Source organism: Phragmites australis, chromosome 1 (genome assembly GCF_958298935.1).
Source record: "Phragmites australis chromosome 1, lpPhrAust1.1, whole genome shotgun sequence".
NCBI lineage: Eukaryota > Viridiplantae > Streptophyta > Magnoliopsida > Poales > Poaceae > Phragmites > Phragmites australis.
The window spans coordinates 29215187-29232948 of NC_084921.1; the positions used below are offsets into that span (position 1 = coordinate 29215187).

A 17762-nucleotide genomic window follows, 5' to 3' on the forward strand; every position below is an offset into this window, starting at 1 on the left:
GCTTTTCCTGCAACTGAATCGAGAACACAAGCAAGAATCAGTAGATGCAATCTGAATATTGCTAATTACCAATAAAGTACTCGAGTTGGGGTTCAACAAACCGATAAACAGCAAAACTGTCTAAAACAGAACAATCTAAGCTAAACCCGAGCCTAAACTATAACGGCTACTGTGTATATAGAGCGGGGACATGAGGAGCTCGACGTAGGGTTGTGTAGCCATGGAAAGAGGCATACACAACCTGGACTCCGACTCCGACACGATTATAAGACCCAACTAGGTCCAAAACGGTGGCATAGCGCCTTATTCCTTCGACTCTGACTACACCATAAGAAATATTTGGTCGAGCTCATATCCATTGGAAATAACTCGTCGTAAGCTTTCCAGAATGTCAAAGATTGCCTAAAACAGACTTCGTATGAGAGAGTTATGTCTGTTTTACTGACATGCTGTCCTGGGACTCAACCACGACCACAACCTTGAGCACGATCATGACTAGAGCTCAGCCTCGAGTCTGAGTAGACTTGGCCTTCAAGGGGGGACGTTCAGGTAAGGTTGTGCTGCTTCTCTCACGTTCCTAAGCAATAAAACATCATAAGAATTTAGTAGTAATCCAGAAAGAATGAACAGCAAGGGACGAGTTCACATGGTGGTCTAATTATCATGCACATGCTTTTGTAATTGGACCTTGTATGATTTGAGGATTATTGGCGGTATTGATCGTATCCAAAGGAGCCATGGGCTCATCATCCTCTTTCGTTAGTGCAATATGGTGGTGGAGCATATTGGGACTCAGCAGTCTCATCGCAGTTCACTCTAAGTTAAAACGATTAGAACAACTATTAGGACACCATTGTTATTTGTGTATTGTAACATTGATATGCACCCTTTTCATTCCCTAAGGCATGTTAGGCAAAAGTCCAGTACACCACTAGGTGTATTATACATGCCATTGTATCTTAGGTCAACGTGTTTATTATGATTGTTATGGAATGGTCATAGTATGATTCTATGGTCCGAATAGCATCACAAAACAAAAATACAGTACATGAAAGATATTATGACATTGACAATAACATAGTAGCATGAACGTAGTACCATTACACTAATGATAACATAGTACCATAACACCGATAATAACATAGTACCATGTCACTGACAATAGCAAAGTAGCCTAAAGGTTACATCCCCTCTTGGGGATGACCCCTCTAGTCTCACCTGCCCTTGGGACCCTGCACCTCTGCGCTCTCACATGCTGTGTTGAATACGTTAGTGGGTCTAGTGGAACGATCGTCTTCACAAACCACCTAGTGGGCGGTGGAGTGGATAGTCATACTGGGTATCAGGTGTCCCTATAAGTGGTGTGCCAAGTAGCTACAATGCACTGAGCTCGTCCCCCTGACCGAAGATGTAGGCGTACCGAGTGACTTGAGTACCATCCCTGATGAATATCCCCATGTAGCTACCATGTGCTTCTACGTCCTAGAGATTATCGATCTCTGCACATGGAAGAACGAAGAAAACATGTTAGCATCAATAAAGCGTGAGATATCTAACAATTGGTTATTCATGAACTGAGCATCATACCTGAGGTAGGGATGCAAGAAGATGAAGGACCCGAGTCCATGGAGGAAGGTTGCGTCAACCTGTTGCTGGGGTAGAAGTGGTTACGGTTACCAACACCGGTGAAGGCTGGCCTCGACGCTACGACGTCGTAGTGGGGTCATTGGTGCTGGAGAAAGAGTGCCTCACCGAGGTGCTGCTATAGTGCGTGTTAGCGCCGCCGGTGAAAGATTGCCAGGCCGAGGCACACCGTAGTAGGGGTCAATAGACAGGGTGAAAGACGGCATCGAGGTCTTAGTGATGAAGGTTGGAAGTACCGGCGGCTGCGGCGGGGCAGTGAACGTGGTCGATGGGCATGGCAAGAGAGGAGCCAACGCTTGTGGTCCCATCAAAATGTCCAAGGATGACCTGCAGCTCAATGACCTGATCACCTTATGCACCTTCCTGTAGATCCTATAGAATGCTACGCTCAACTCGCCCCTGGGGACGTCAAGGCCACTGTCCAACCATCCCTTGCTTGTTCATGCCTCAACCCCAACCTGGTATAGTATGTCCCTTTGCAAACAAAATTTTCATTTGATTATCCAATTTTTTTGTACCCAGAATTTTAGTAAATGACTAGTCGTGTAATGTGCTACATACCTCAAGCACACACGCTTCGTACCTGTGCACCGGGTACATGTCATGCACATTCTCCATGTGTCGCAGAGGCTCGGTCAGTGTGTATGTGACCCGGATCCACGTGCGAGCCATGAGCTAGGCTAGGTACTCGGTGTACGCTTTGTTAGAGTGCAACCGGTCCTTGTCCACGATGTCCTCAACAGCCTGGTCCCATTTGAGGACCCACAACTGCATACGTGTCGCAAATGTGCTCGTGGTATGAACCCCCTTGCGCGTCAACCTGCATAAATGTAAGCACAAGACATATGGTTCGACAATGAAGAAGCTGAAGAGGTAATTGCAATGTTATGCACCTATGTATATTACTAGAAACTATCCTAGTGAGCGGGAGCGGGAACACCTAGAACCAACCAAACTATCACATCACGCGATGCAGGGAGTACTCCTCGATGTAGATGTCACACACGAGGACGCACCGCGTCTACCAGTACTCTCGGTCCCTTGTGCACATCAAAGAAAGTCCAAGCGTGGTGCATGGAAGTATCTCATCCTTCGTGTACAGCCATCACCTGACATCGTGCACCGTTAGCTTGTCGAACTGGTGAAAGAAGTCCAGTTACGCGCGGTGGGTCTGCACACTGGACCAATTTGGTTGTGCAACAAAACAAAGTTAGAGAAATATAATAATGGAAGGATTTAACAAATATGTGCAAAGTTCTTAGCTTTTACCCGACGTCGGCACCACGAAGAGCCCATGGTTGGGCTGTTGACATAGTTAGCAGGAAACTCGTATGCGATGTGGTCGACCACAGGTCTGTCGATGGTGAACCGCTCATACGACCACAACTGTAGTAGTAGCGGACACCTGGTGAGGACCGCATTTGTGTCAGTCTTCGTGTAACCCGATACATCACAGCCATCACAACTGAAGCCCAGCTGTATTGTAGGACCTCCCCCAGTCTGGTGTTAGCAACCTCTTTGGTGTAGGAGATCATGCTCCACGAGATTGTGTTGTGGTGGGTCTTAGTGAACATGATGCACCCGAACAACCATAGCAGGTACGCCTCCAAGTGACGGGAGACATCTTCCTCGCCTACTAGTGGGTGGATGTGGTCTGCCTATCAATGAAGAAACAATTACAAATAAGTTCATCGGTTAGTAACATAAATGACATGACAAAATAGTACAAGAGGGACATACCACAAACTGAACAAGAAAGGCCTTCGTCGGGCCATGCTACTCCAACCCCAGAAAAGGCCTGAAGGGGATTAGGCCGTCCCTCTGGTGAACGACGGAGAAGCAGCCAAGCAACTCATCACACCATACCATACCCACATCCCTCACACCAATAGTGTCACCCGCGCAAAGCAGGCCCATCAGCAGGGACATGTCCTCAAGCGTGGGCACCATCTTACCACACAGAAGGTGGAAGGTGTGCATCTTAGGACGCCACCTGTCCACAAGGGCCGCGAACAAGGCCCGTTCATAGCTGAAGCGTGTAGCCGATTCGGCACCACCCACCAACGTGTCCACCTCCACTGTTTGACATAGCGGAAGAAGCCCAACAGCACGCAACCTGCAAATAAAATACAGTTAGCGAACCATTAGGACAACAAGCCATAGACAATATAACATTGAAATGATACAACCCTTGGGATCTAGCGAGCGTCAACCCTCATGAGCTCTTCTGGTACAAGGGGTCGTAGTACCGGGAGCTCCTCACCCTGCATGATGGTGAGGTACAAATGGTTCCTCGCGTCGAGCTAAGTGTCAAGCAGCTCAAGGTGCGTCATACATGCATGTTCAAAAGTTATTTACACTATGATAAGCACAACAAATACAAAGTAACAAGTAAGAGTGCAACATATGACATGAGAGATTAAGTTGTCCAATGCGTACACAAATATGTTACCATAGTCCCATACATACATTGCACACGACACAACGTACATGGAGAAAATAAGAATCACAACTTAACATAGTACAACCTCAAACATAATAATAATATCACTACAATAATGTTGTGAATATGAATATCCATCACACTGCGAATTACAATATTAATCGAACTCAATGAGTCAATGCAGCTGACGATCGACGGGCATGATGACGTCTCCCATCTGCAGCTGAGCTGGAAGGACATGCTTCAGCGAGGGTTGGCACATGACACACCAATGGTGCATTTCTTGTAAATGTGCCATGTTTGGTTGCACTTGCTGCACATTTCCTGCAATGGCCAACTTCTGCTTCATCTATATCATTACGGATCCTCGTCGTCCTGCATCGTCCCTTCTTCTGTTTCATCTTCTAGGGACCAAGGATGAACACACAATCTAACCCAAGATCCTTCATGAAAGAACCATAAATCCTGAAACTGTAGACCTCATGGTTCCAAGTGTTTAATAGAGCTTCCTTCTTGAAGTACTCTGTGACATACCTTCAAGTAATCATGCTCGTCATAGCACACGTGGCAATCACATGTGAGCATAGCTTGTGTAGTAGCAATGGCTTGTAGTGCTGCAAATGCACCTATCATTGAAGTGAGTGTTGTGGGGAAAATGCCTGATGCTCTCTTTACTGTTAAATTAAGTGTCTTGATTTTGATGCGCTGTTATTGTTCCTGCAGAGGGAATGGTGCAAGTGTGCTTCAGATTGTTCCATACGCAGCATTGCATTTGTTAGGAGGAAATACCCAGCCTGCAGACATTACTAAAGGGTCGCCATCAAGAGCTCCTTGACCGGAAGTCCGGCTCCTGAAGACTGTAAACCCCTTTGGCCACTGTCTCTCGAGACAGAGGAAGTTCTGGTCTCTAGAAGGAATTGCTAGGGGCCACCTTTAAGGACCCTCGGCGCCCTTGGTCCTGTTAGCTTATGCCTATGAATCTCGGGTCATCGAAGATCTCTTGGGTCTCTGAGCTCCAGAGCTCTCCAGAGCCCTAACCTCCTAGAGTCCCAGTCCTCCGGAGCCTAGGCAAGCACTCCGAAGCCCGAGGAGTGGGACATCAAGCCTCGGAGAAAAATCAGCCAGAAGGAGCCCATAAGCCGTCCTCCGTCTGCAAAGAAGTGGCCGGTATTTAATGCTGATCAAGTGGTGACCATTCTGACATCCCAATGCAAATGGAGGTCATTCTAACATTCGGGACAGTGCGACGTAGTGCCGCAATTGACGATCGACTGAGTATCACACCTTCTAGGTTACCTACACCATTGTATTTGCTATAGTAGATAATATCTGTTAGGGGTAAATGTATTCTACCTGAACCCAGGCTATGCAATTCGACTAGCCCTAAATCCATGTAGCATGGTGGTAACTCGCATCGCTATCTTTGCAAGGGTATATTTGTATATTTACATCTCGAATGACACTATAAATATAGATCCATGGTCATCAGGGTCAATCTTTTGGTGATAAAAATACATTGGTATTCCTTCCTCTCCACTTCTTCTCTAAACTTGAGTCTTCTCTTTAGAGGAGGTTCTCGCCGAACTTATTCGTGGAAGATATTTTCTTGCACCAACAGCATTACATGACATACGAGCAGTATAGGTGTTGGATATTGAATAATTTTGCTCCATCAGTAGGTATGGGGGCTGTGGTTGATCTTTTAGCTGGCTCTGCTGCTGGTGGGACTGCAGTTTTGTGTACTTACCCACTAGACTTGGCTCGGACCAAACTGGCATACCAGGTATTGTTTTAGCATGTACATTCTGATACTTTTTCATATTGTTTCATTGATTATAGTGAAGGGTATCCATCAAGGGATGCTGGAACAATTCTCTGAGCCATTGTTGTTGATCATTAGTACTTCACATCATGTTTGCTATTGATCCATTGTTGTTAACAATGATTGGCTCAAGGCTGTTTATACTAATTTTCTTCATGATTTCCCCAAGGTTTCAAATGTGGGACAACCTGGCAATGTTTTGGGAAATTCTGGGCGACAACAAGCTTATATAGTGGTATAAAGGATGTTTTCAAAACTGTTTACGAGGAATGAGGTGCACGATCTTTATACCGCGGAGTAGGTACGTCATATCCTATCATTTCCTTTACTATGTGTTCAAGTTGTATCATTTATGGTTTGTCAGTTTGAGTCTGGCAAATTATGACATATATGATCTCTACCACACTTTCACTTGAGCTAATGTTGCACGCTTGCACAACTTTATTTATGTTGTAACAAGATGCTTTTCAACAAGGTAGGTTGATGCATAATAGTAATAGGCATCGTCAATTCTATTTCTCCATGCCATCGAGAACTAGACATCACTGTTTAGTTACTTTATAAATGTCAAACACTGGCTTCATGGGTGATCTGAAACAAAACTACCCGGGCTTAACAGGTGAGTAGTTTAGGATGACCTACCACGTGAATATCCTGAAATTGTCTAGTTGAGATTACATTACTTGAGCTGCGTATATTATTTATTTAGAACATAGTATTACAATACATGAGAGGAGGATTTAAAATTCTTTTAATCAATTGCAGGTCCAACTCTGATTGGTATCCTTCCATATGCTGGCTTAAAATTCTACATATATGATCTGAAATCTCGAATTCCAGAATATTACAAGAAATCTGTTATATTGAAGCTCTCTTGCGGAGCTTTAGCTGGTCTATTTGGACAAACCCTCACTTATCCATTGGATGTTGTCCGGAGACAAATGCAGGTACGATTACTATATTCCACTGATAGATAATCTGCAAACTGTAGTTTTTGACCTCAATGTTTGTTTGGTCACTAATTGCATGCTCCTGACTCTCTTTCTTCAGGTTCAGAGCAAGCAGGCTCAAAATTCAAGTGATGCCTTCCATATAAGAGGAACTTTCCAGGGCCTCTTGCTCATCATTCGGTGCCAAGGGTGGAGGCAACTCTTTGCTGGTTTGAGCCTTAACTATATCAAGGTATAGCCAGTCCAATATTTTAAATAACAGCCAAAATATTTAGAAAATGAGAACCAGTGAATGCAGATTTGCAAGGTGAAAATGACTTTGGTCTGTATATGTAAGCACCACATTCAGTTGCTCCTTGTTTTCTTTCCGTTATTTCCAGTATTGACGAATTGCAAAATCAGGGATACTTATTTGTAACTGTACCACAAACATCAAATTTGTCTCAAACAAATATTAATTTTTCAGGTTGTCCCTTCAGTAGCTATCGGTTTCACAACATATGACATGATGAAGACCTTGTTAAGAGTACCTCCCCGAGAAAGAGCCCATCCATCAGGTGGGTAACAAATGAAGCAGTGTCTGCCTTCTTAGCGTTAGGACTAATGAACTCAAGAAACTTAGTCTGTGGTATTGTAGTTCTGGTTGATCGTTATGAATCCTATCTCTATGCTGCATAAGATGGAGATGGTTGTATGTGGGTCAGTTGGATTTGTGTGTGCAACACTTGGTTGAGTCTCTGGGTTGGCTTCAACTGTATATTGATTGTAATGCTTGTAATTTGTGAGCTTTAGTATGATGACTGTACCAGAGATTATCCTACATTAACTTTACATAGATTAGTACCCTGATTGGAGATTTTATTATGAACCTTTCCTCCCTGTACAGCAATTGTGCCTGAATGATGTTTTAGGGAGCAGAGGTCAGCAAAGATGAAAGACTATAACCCTCGGTGTCTTTTATCAATAGAATCTTTAATGTTTCATTTGATCTAATTATTCTCTTTGGTATGTCAGAATCACCTGAAGACTTTCCTGTCACTCATTTGGTAATATGTTTGGTTTTGTTTTTCTGTTCAAACTACTCATCTCTCCCATTCTGTGGTTGAAATCAACTCGCCTTTAGCATGATACTTGAGTTATAGCCTTACAGGTTGCTGGTTATTCAGCTTGGTTACACATATGACTAACCTCAGCAAGTGGAAAGTGCTACTTGAGCAGGTCGACCAACTTTTTTCTCCACAATTAGTAAAGATGTTTCTTCTTACATGTTTATACAAGCCTCCACATTATAATCTTGACAAAAATTACTACAGTTCTTGAGGCAAAGAAAGATCTTAAAAATAAATCAATTGTTTACAAAGATAAAATCAAGTCCAGAAAGGTGGCAAGAATTACACCAAGTAGAGCATAACCATACATCCATCCCCAAATAAGGTAGTAAAACCAATAGAACATTTGTCTGAAGAGAAAATGTAAGTGCAAACTGTACACCACCACGTCCCCATGCACTCCATGTAGTTTCCAAGATCACAAAACGAGAAATCCACACCTGACTTGCCGCACTTAATCTTTCTTCTTGTTTTCAGGGGAGCAGAACCTCTCAAACAGCATGGCAAAGAACCCGAAGAAGTCTAGTCGCGTCTTGGGGTCATCTTTCTCCACCTCTCGTTTTGTTTCTTGAGGCTTCTCTCCTTCAGCTGAGGTTTCAGCAGTCTCAGCTGGAGTTTCAGTTTCAGTCTCAGCAGTGGCGGCTGTCTGCTGATGCTGCACCGCTGCGACGACAGCCTGAATTTCTTCTACAGCTTGCTCCGCCACATTAAGGTCTTGGGTCTCGCCGACATTATGTGCTGCCTCGCCGTCCTTCGTTGTCTCTTCAGCCTCAGGTTCTTTATCTTTGGATCCTGTTCAAGGTAAGGATGGTGGCAAATGCATAGAGATCAGATTTTGATGCGAACAAACTCACCAATGCAACCAGGTAATTAATTGTCAGAAACATGTTTCTCCTAGTCCTGTAAACAGGCCAGATCAAAAATATGTTACCATGTTTCCGTAGATGGAGAGCATCAGCAAGGCTCGAAACCTCTTCCTTGACCTTTTCCACCACTTCTGGGTTACTCGTCACCTTTTCAAGCACTGCGCTCAAAGCTTCCATGTTCTTATTTCCCTGTTCTTCGCTTCCTTGCTCTACGAAATCGACACGAGTGCTTTCTCAGAGAAAATAATATAGTATAAATAGGGAAAGAAAAGAAGAAAAGGCCATTCTTAGCATTTCCATCCAGGCATCACAGAGCACTTGACTTGTCAATCGCATGTTTCAAGAAGTAACAGATTTGGTAAATTTGGACTGACATCAATTTTGGGCTATGTACACTTGTGGAACATAAGAAATAGATCACTAGATAAACAAGAGCTAAAGTTGTGAGTTGCTGGAGCAGAATTCAAGGGTCAGTGCTAACGACGACTGTGGGAACAACATATTAGAGTGATCAAGATCCATTACCTACTTATGATTTCTCCAAAATTTCTAATAAAACCGTAATTACTGTATTCAGCAAAACTTTCAGTAGGCAACACGCAATAGGGGAAAGAATTATCCACCTACTGATCAAAAGTTGGAATTAAAGGATCAAACTCGTCTAAACTCTAAACAATTGGCAGGATCGTCAAATCTCCATAGAAAAATATGGACCAAGTTCGTGCACAAAAGGCAACGAAAGAAATGCACACGAAATTTCAAGAACAAAACTTGCGGTCCTATGTATCGGCTGAATCGAACTTAATTGAAAGAAGAAGAGACCCTTACCGGTTGAAACTGCAGATTTGACGGACTGTGAAGTTTACAATAAATGGGGAAAGCTAAACTGGAGATAATCGAAAGGCGCTGGCTTTAATATGTATATGAAGCCGAGGAATTCTGGGTTATTGTGTTCAGACCCTTGGTCTTATGGCTCTAAACGAGCTCCTTGATCTGGATTAATTACTTAAACCAGGCTAATGTTTTCTGTATTATATACACACACTACTGGAGCATCATACATGATGGAGTACGTGGTAGGACAGTGGAGGAGGGTGACAGCTAAATGGACACAGGCAAATAGCAGGCATTCATTGGTGTTGGTTGAGGATGATCTTGCATCATGTCTTGCATGATGCAGCTTGTGTTGTACAGAGTGTCACTGCTCAAACTGGGTCAATCAAATACGACTTTATTTTGAAACTTTCATATGTTTGTTATACTTGGTCCTAGACGAATGTATGGGGTAGGCATAACAGTTGGACTCTTGTTATTTAAGATTTTGTTTGTGGTTTCTTGGCTGGACAAATGGAGATAAATTAAGGGATTTGGTGACCCACTAAGAGGGCAAGGGAACATGGTGCTTGAGCTGTAACTGTCTCACCAAAAAAAAATCAGATAGTTGCTGTATTCAACTCACAATGATCTCCGATAGAACAATCTAATGGAAGGTTTATGAATATGAGATGTGGTGGTTGTGAGTTGTGTTTTGGTTTGAAAATAGTTTCTTTCCCTTGTTTTCAGAATAGGAATGGTCATGGAGAAAAAAAACAATCTGGAAAATGGTACAGGTACACCTTCAATCACACATGGCCAACATCCTAGTCAATCATTGTGTGCATAAAGTTGCTTTTACTTGGAAGTAAAGCTAAGCAAACCCATAGGCCACAAGACCTAATATGAGGAAGGTAGGCAGCTAAAAAAAATGCAGTTCTTGCAAGATGTGACATGTTCACTAAAAACGAGGCAAATTTTGTTTCGTTATCAATTTCCATGTTTTCTTTACCCTGATAGTTTCATTGTTTAGCGCACCATTAAAATATCTCTTGACATCATCAGAGAAAATTTGGTCTGTGTTCAACATTTTGTGATATTTCTATTGCAAATGTGCAAGTGGTGCTTTTCGTTATCATGATCTGAATGGATCTACTCTAACATCATGACTGAAACCAAATCAACCGTTCTGCATGCACCACATGTTACATCACTGTTTTCTTAATTACGTGGCTCGTGAGTATTTCCTTCAAAAGGGTCATATCCGAAAAGGATAGCTCAGCTAATTAGGGAAGTTTCAGTTGATCCATAGTCCAGATGCATCCATTCCAGTAGTATTTATCTCATCCTAATTATGTCTAGACAAATGTGGGCCTTATTTTCCCATTATACTGGATACAGTGTATAGCTATAGTTTACTGCAGAATTGTTATGACGTATGGCTGCTCATACCGAAGCAAATCAACTCTTTCGTATGTAGTGTATACTATGTTGTTATCATCTTAGGATCATAAGAGAGATAAACATCTACTAGAGGATACCTAGGCGGTGGAGTCAGATAGGGAAGGAATTAGACTATAGACAACAAAGACTTAGATTAATTCTTCTCTTACTTTATTACAATGATGGGTGGCTATCCTATTATATATAGAGAAAGAAAATTACAATCATAAATCAATTCTAACTTCTAACTTATTTTCTTCCAAACTCATCTCTAAGCAGTCCTAATATAATTTGACTCCTAACTTATTTTATACCAAACTTATTTCTAAATAAACCCATTAGAATCCTAATATACCAATAGATATACTAACTAATCTATTCTAACCTCCTGATCTCGTGCTACAATGCCATGGTTATTATTCACGTGTGTGAATAGTAATTCCTGCACGTAACAGAAGTGATGGAACGATCTAAATGGCCCTAATGGGTTGTAGATGACACATGTGCTGCAAATTTCTTTATAGCGTCTAAGGATTGGTTTCAGTGTTATAGTATATTGAGATATCTCTAAATATGGTAGTTTAGTATTGATTGTAATCCTAGGATATATGCCTTATCTCTGCATAGTCTAGCTCACGACGCTCCAGGGGATACCCTCACGTGTCGCTACCTCACAACTTCGTCCGCACGGTGCTCCACGCCGGTTCGTCGTTCGCCACCATAATCAGGATGCCTCTGTTACGACCGCCTCGCACGTCCTTAGTCTAATCAACCAATCGCGCGCGGTTCCTCCCGGCTCGCGTGATGTTCGTCCACGAGTACGTGTCTCTCATCTTCGAGTACCGACGCTGATGCTGCATCACCCCCTTGGGCTGCCATGTCACCTCCTGTGGTCATCACCACCCATGGCCACCGTGCCTTTCCAGGCTTGGTCCAGCCAATTGTGGAAATACAGCTAGACCACAATCCCTTTCCTATCAATGTGGTTGATTTTGAGAACAAGAAAGCACTTGTTCATCCATCTCAAGCAAAATCTACAAAAGGCAAGAATGTGGTGGTAGATGAGAGGGGCACAAGAACGTCGAATTCTGGGCTATGAACAGTGTTACGCCAAAGATGATCAAACCAAAAAGCACCGAATTTGATCATTGGAAAGTTAATTAAGGTAGAAGTAAGATTGTTAAAAAGGTTGAAAGGTCAAAGCCCATATTTAAGGAGCTTCTGGCTAAGTACGAGGATGGCAAGACCGGCCAAAAGGGTGCTAGTCGGCCCAATGATTTTAAGTGACCAAGATCAACTCCAAATAAGAGTTTAATGGTTTGAATCATCGACAAGAGAATTTTTATGTAGCAGCACCATATCCTCTCTTTAAGCCGCCAATGCCCATGTCGTAAGGAGTCCTCCAACCATTCTTCCTCGTTGTCCTCCATGGGATGGTGTGGTCTATTGATGTCGCCACCCCTGATGTCTTTTGGACAATTTCATCCAGGTTGGATAGCTCTGAGAAAGCCAATGATTGATATATTGTCACGTCCTAAGTCAGACCAATTTGAGCTAAGAAATCGGTCTAGTGATGGGAAAGAGAATAAAAAGTGGTGAAAAAAGCTTATCGTATAAAAAAGAAGGGTCAATTCAAATGAAAATCTGAATTCAAAAGAAAAGAAGCTAACTATTGACAAAAGAAGACGAGCAAAAAGAGTCAAATAGTGTTGGTTCAGCTATAGCAAGTGAAAGGATGTTGCAAGCTCATGTTACCATTAAGGAGTCGGCGCTAACCAGTCCACAACACCAAAAGAAGTAGAAGCATCAGTTATGACCGAACCTAGCAGTGGTTCAAGCGTAGAAAGAGTCAAAGGAAAGATGTCCTTACTACCCGGGTCAAAGCCACAGCCTTGGTGGTGTCTTCTTGGTCTTTCACATTCATAAAAGAGAAGTTAACAACAACTGCATATGCAAGAACTTATAGATGGTAAAGCTGAGAAGGTCAGAAATGAAATATTTAATGAGATGAAGCATATGGTGCCTGCGTCCTTGGCTTAGTCATCAGCGCATATGGTCTTCGTCACATTGATCGGGTTCTTCATCGACCTCTTTGAGCATCGCCGCCGTGTCCCCTCCAGATTGTCCAACCCTTGCACCCTTTTGCCTTCATCTAGCACAACCTCATCGCTAGCGTCGTCATCTCTTCCCCAACTACATTCGTCTACTCCGGCAAACCGCGGGTTGCATCAGCAACTTCTACCCCACGTAGCACTATGCGTCGCAACCATCTCGAAGGCTTTCTCTGCTGGTCCCTTAGACACTAGCACATGATTGGCCCCCTCTCTAGCACGTTCAGTATTGGCAACACCGGTACGTGCCTTTCATCCCGGGCCTGGCAAACACAGCGTATGCCTCGTCAATGGCGGCCTCGATAGCGTCTTCGGCATCGACCTTCTACCTCAATGATTGCCTCGACTGCATCACCATCTTCTTCCTTGGGGCCTCCTTGCGCCCGCGGCTTCATATGCGTCTACTTCATCACTGGCAAACCCAATTGCAGCTACGTCGACCATGGCTATCTCACACACGGCATCCTCAACCACCTCTCCTCACCTCGCTCTCGGCTACCTTGACATTGGCACAAAGGGCTACTATCTGCATAAGCAACCTGTCATTTCTCCAGTCATAGCATTCCCAACGCTCTTCCTGTTTGCAACACTGCCGCTACAACTGCGGGGGATATTAGAGTATATTGTGATATCTCCAAATATGGTAGTTTAGGATAGATTGCAATCTCAGGATACCTATCTTATCTCTAGGAGAGGCTTCTTGCCCTCCAAGCATTATACTCTGTATAATCCGCCCTTGAGGCTCAAGCAAGACATCGACTACATTAAGCCACCTTCGTACTCTTTCATTCAGCTTCGTAACTTTTGGAAAGTGAGAAAAGCATCTAACGTGAAAGTTGAACTGCACTAGCAAATGTACACAAGTGCAATTTTCTCTGAAGTAAAAAGCATCAACGAGGACCACATCAACTGGATGCAAAAAGATTCATGAATCTTGCAAAGTTGCAACCCTTCTTCCTTTGAAGTCACTCTGAATGAGTGCAACTTACCAAGCTCCTTTGAACGGGTGGCCTCTGAGTGGCTTCCAAATTCTTCTTTGACTTTGTCAAGAATGCCCGAACCCTTGTGCAAGATCGTTTCAATGCCTGATTTCACGTCCCCTTGAAGCTTCTCCGTCGCCGCTTCGGCATCTACAGATCGATTCCAAAGGTCAGGGAACAGGAAATATTAAAACACAAAGGTATACATCGTGTTCAGCTGTCCATTAGGACATGGGGCAGCTAATGTGGAAGTAATATGCCAAGGCACGATCCTTCATTTCATTTAATTAAACTCTGAAACCTTCAATGCATCAAAATTTTTCTTTTAGCTCTGAAACTTTCTGGGCATCAGGATTTTTCTATAACTATGAAATTTTCCCTGGGTATCAGAATTTTTCTTTCTGTTTCCAGAATGCAGTATACCTCGTAATGATCAGAACCAGCAAATTCTATTTTTCTTCTCATTGGCCCAAGACGTGTGCCATAAAAATGTGAGCCATTTGAGGTCCATATCAAATTATCAAGGCAGTATTCCAATTAGAAAAAAAATAAATTAGATAACTAGATGTCCATTTACAAGGATCCATCATAAACTTCAAAGTTCCAAGCCACTAATACTGCTTTGTGTTGATCAAAAGCAGGCGTCCTACCATGACATATACTTGGAGAGGCTGACGAACTCGAGGAATAACAGCCCTTTTTGGAAGCTGGATGGCATTCTTGAGAACAATTTTGGCTAAAATTGAATGGAATGACTAACCATTCTTCGCCGACTGGAGGCTTCCTGCAAGGGCATCAAGTCCTCCCTTGGCACGATCGAACAAGTCGTTTTTCCCACGGCTACCGTCCTTCTGAGATCCATCCGTGTCCTTCACTTTCTTCGAATTCTTCCTCTGAAAAAAGTTCATGTTTTATTCCTCTTCTTACACTGCAACAATCATAGCAAATGTAAGCAATTGACAATTTCAGATTCAAGGAAGCTAAGAAAAAACTTCAACTATTTCTCAAAAGTTAATACAAAATGTTAACTGTTGTTAACATATTTGGAGATCCTAAATTCATCGATCTGTCACTCAATTACGAAATACAGCTATCAATCTCTTATAACTCGGAACTTATTCTGAAGAACAGAAATAATGCAATTCATGCTTGCTTCAACAGTTAGCCATGACAACAAACACGGCGGTTTTGATGTACTTCTAATTCATGCTGTTTGGACCAGTAGAGAAATGGTGAGCCATTCATGGTTGTTCTTAAACATGATCATTATTGTTTAACCCTCAAGGGATACACCACACCAATTAGCTCATTGTTGTAGAAATCTAAGGGATAAATCCAAACAAAATGAGCTAGAACTTGTTGCAAGTGAATAAGAAGAGTATGATTACACTAAACAACCATAGGAGCAGCAGATCTAACCAGTGAACAGGAAGAACCTATGTCAATAAACTCCTGACTAACAAGAACAACCTACGTCGATTAAGCCCTGACAAACAGCACCTATATCACCATTCAAGTAATCAGCTAGATAAATACCGGCAAAAAGGAAGAATATAGCAAGAAACGTAGAAGCATGAGAGCATCAGATATATGCGTATGTTACCTGTCTTCCTTCTGAGGATCAGAAAATGGAGAGGAGTTGCAGAGGAGAGAAGAGAGCAATGGGTATTCAGGGGCATGTAAAGTGGTCCTCCTTTTATGGAGCTATTAGTTGCTGCCACAATTTAAGCATGTCGATTAGCCGGCTTCGGGTACCCCAACCCGCAACCGTTAGCCTCTGATTGTTATTTAGCCTGTTATATAAATCATATAACTGAACATTTCGTTTCTTTATTGACTGAACAACATGAAAACAAAACTACCGGTTTCTGTCTTTCCGATACGGCTGTAGACGTATCTTGAGTTTGACTTGACCAGCACAATCATGTTTGTTAGAAAGAGGTTGTTGCGCAAAAGAAAGGTGAGCACTTGGCATGCATGTATACTAAAAGTTAATAATAATTGTAAACTGGACCTGAAGTGTTACACAAGGAGCCACCTTAGCCTATCTTGCACACTTGTTTTTGCTTCTTGCATCAGCACAACACAATGTTAGGTTATGTTTGGTTTTTTGTCCACCCTTTTCCACTAGCCTTGCTTGGTAAGGTTAGGTAAGACTATAGTGAAAATGATACTATTAGATTATGATTGTGATTTTAGTGATTAATAACAATATAGTCAATGAGACTAATATGTTTATCAAAAATATATGTTAGTATGTCTCATAGATGTAATATATGAATAAGCCACTGCAGTTGGGATAAAGTTTGACTGAATTAAAGAAGTCTCAGGAAGATTTGCCTCACCGGATGGTCCAGTGCTCTAGGTGTTGAACTCACCGGAACATATTTGACGAAGGGGAGAGAGGCCTGAAGACCTCACCGGAAGGTCCGGTGATCAGAGAAGATACACACCTAAGCATTTCGTCCAGAGAAGGTTGCAGTTATTGAAGTTGAAAATCAAAGCACCGGATGGTTCGGTAATTAATGTGTTGCACACATAGGACAATGAACAGTGCAAAGAGGCAGAATAATGTTCAACGCCTCGGATGGTTCAGTGATGAAGGTTGTGCACACCGGAGCATTATTTTTAAAGAGGGTTGCATTGGCTTAGTTGGCTGAAGTCAACTTACCAGATAATCTGGTGATAAAGTAATGTGCACCAGGTGCTTACACCGAAACAATTTACACAGAGAAGAAGAAAATACTCGGATGACTCAGGATAACTCACCGAATAGTCCGGTGACAGAGATAAAGTATACACTGGAGTGTCCGGTGTTCACAGAGGCTTTGAGTGGGGTTCCAATGGCTAGTTTGTGATAGTGTACTCACCGAATGTTCCGGTGTTAGTACTATTATTCTCACCGGATTATCCGGTGTTAATAACTTTTTTGAGTCATTGAGTTAACAGCTAGTGCGCGAGTTTGAGACTATAAATACCCCTCCACTCAGTCATTTGAAGGTGTGGCATACTGCTGGAGTCTAGAGGAAGCTCATACACAGTTAAGAAGATATTCAAGCCACCAAAGTGCTTAATGTGATTATCCAATGCGATTAAGCATAAGATTAGTGAGTGATTAGTGCTTATATGCCTAAAGAGTGTTGCTAGATGATTGATGCCTAGGGAGTGAACTAATGAGTGATCCAACCTTGTATCAAGTGGTACACCGACACCTTGGAGTCTTGGTGACTCACCGGCAAGCTTGTTGATCCTTCGACATAGTGTGGAGCAGTGGCAAGGCGATTGTGCGGGGACGAGGAGACCCTTACCTTGGTGGCTCAAGCTCCGAAGTGATCATGGTGATAAGGAACCGGAAGAGAGGCTAGTGGTGAGACTTTGGCTTGGTAGCTCATCCGAGTGGAGGTCTTGTCTTTGTGACTTGGTGGCTCAAGAACTGTGACTGAGTGCCGACTAGGAGCATATCCTTTATAGAGCTCCAATGTGTACTAGAGGTGTCATTCATGCCATCGATACCATAGGAAAAAAAATCCTTGTGTCGAGTTTGCTCTCTCTACCTTATTTACGTTTTCACATTTACATTC

The 17762-nt window shown here is 42.7% G+C and overlaps 1 protein-coding gene and 1 pseudogene across 1 annotated transcript; one reads left to right on the top strand and one right to left on the bottom strand.

Annotated features, from left to right (window-relative positions):
• The first annotated feature begins 5580 nt into the window (after positions 1-5580).
• LOC133914539 (mitochondrial carrier protein CoAc1-like) lies at positions 5581-7833 on the top strand (annotated as a pseudogene).
• A 339-nt stretch (positions 7834-8172) lies between these two features.
• Positions 8173-15926, bottom strand: LOC133914527 (uncharacterized). The gene is made up of 5 exons (XM_062357630.1): positions 15785-15926; positions 14942-15109; positions 14191-14331; positions 8900-9043; positions 8173-8760 (listed from the first exon to the last, which is right to left on the bottom strand). The coding sequence occupies exons 2-5, from the start codon at positions 15087-15089 to the stop codon at positions 8423-8425; spliced, it is 771 nt and encodes a 256-aa protein (XP_062213614.1). The 5' UTR covers positions 15090-15109; positions 15785-15926; the 3' UTR covers positions 8173-8422.
• Between the last annotated feature and the right edge of the window lie 1836 nt (positions 15927-17762).

What these genes read in the sequence shown, in the direction of transcription:
- LOC133914527 (XM_062357630.1), bottom strand. Translation starts at nt 15,089, where the DNA reads ATGAACTTTTTTCAGAGGAAGAATTCGAAGAAAGTGAAGGACACGGAT. An exon ending in CCTCCAGTCGGCGAAGAATG is followed by an intron (nt 14,332 to 14,941) that starts GTTAGTCATTCC and finishes ATCGATCTGTAG; the next exon opens with ATGCCGAAGCGGCGACGGAG. An exon ending in CACCCGTTCAAAGGAGCTTG is followed by an intron (nt 9,044 to 14,190) that starts GTAAGTTGCACT and finishes TCGATTTCGTAG; the next exon opens with AGCAAGGAAGCGAAGAACAG.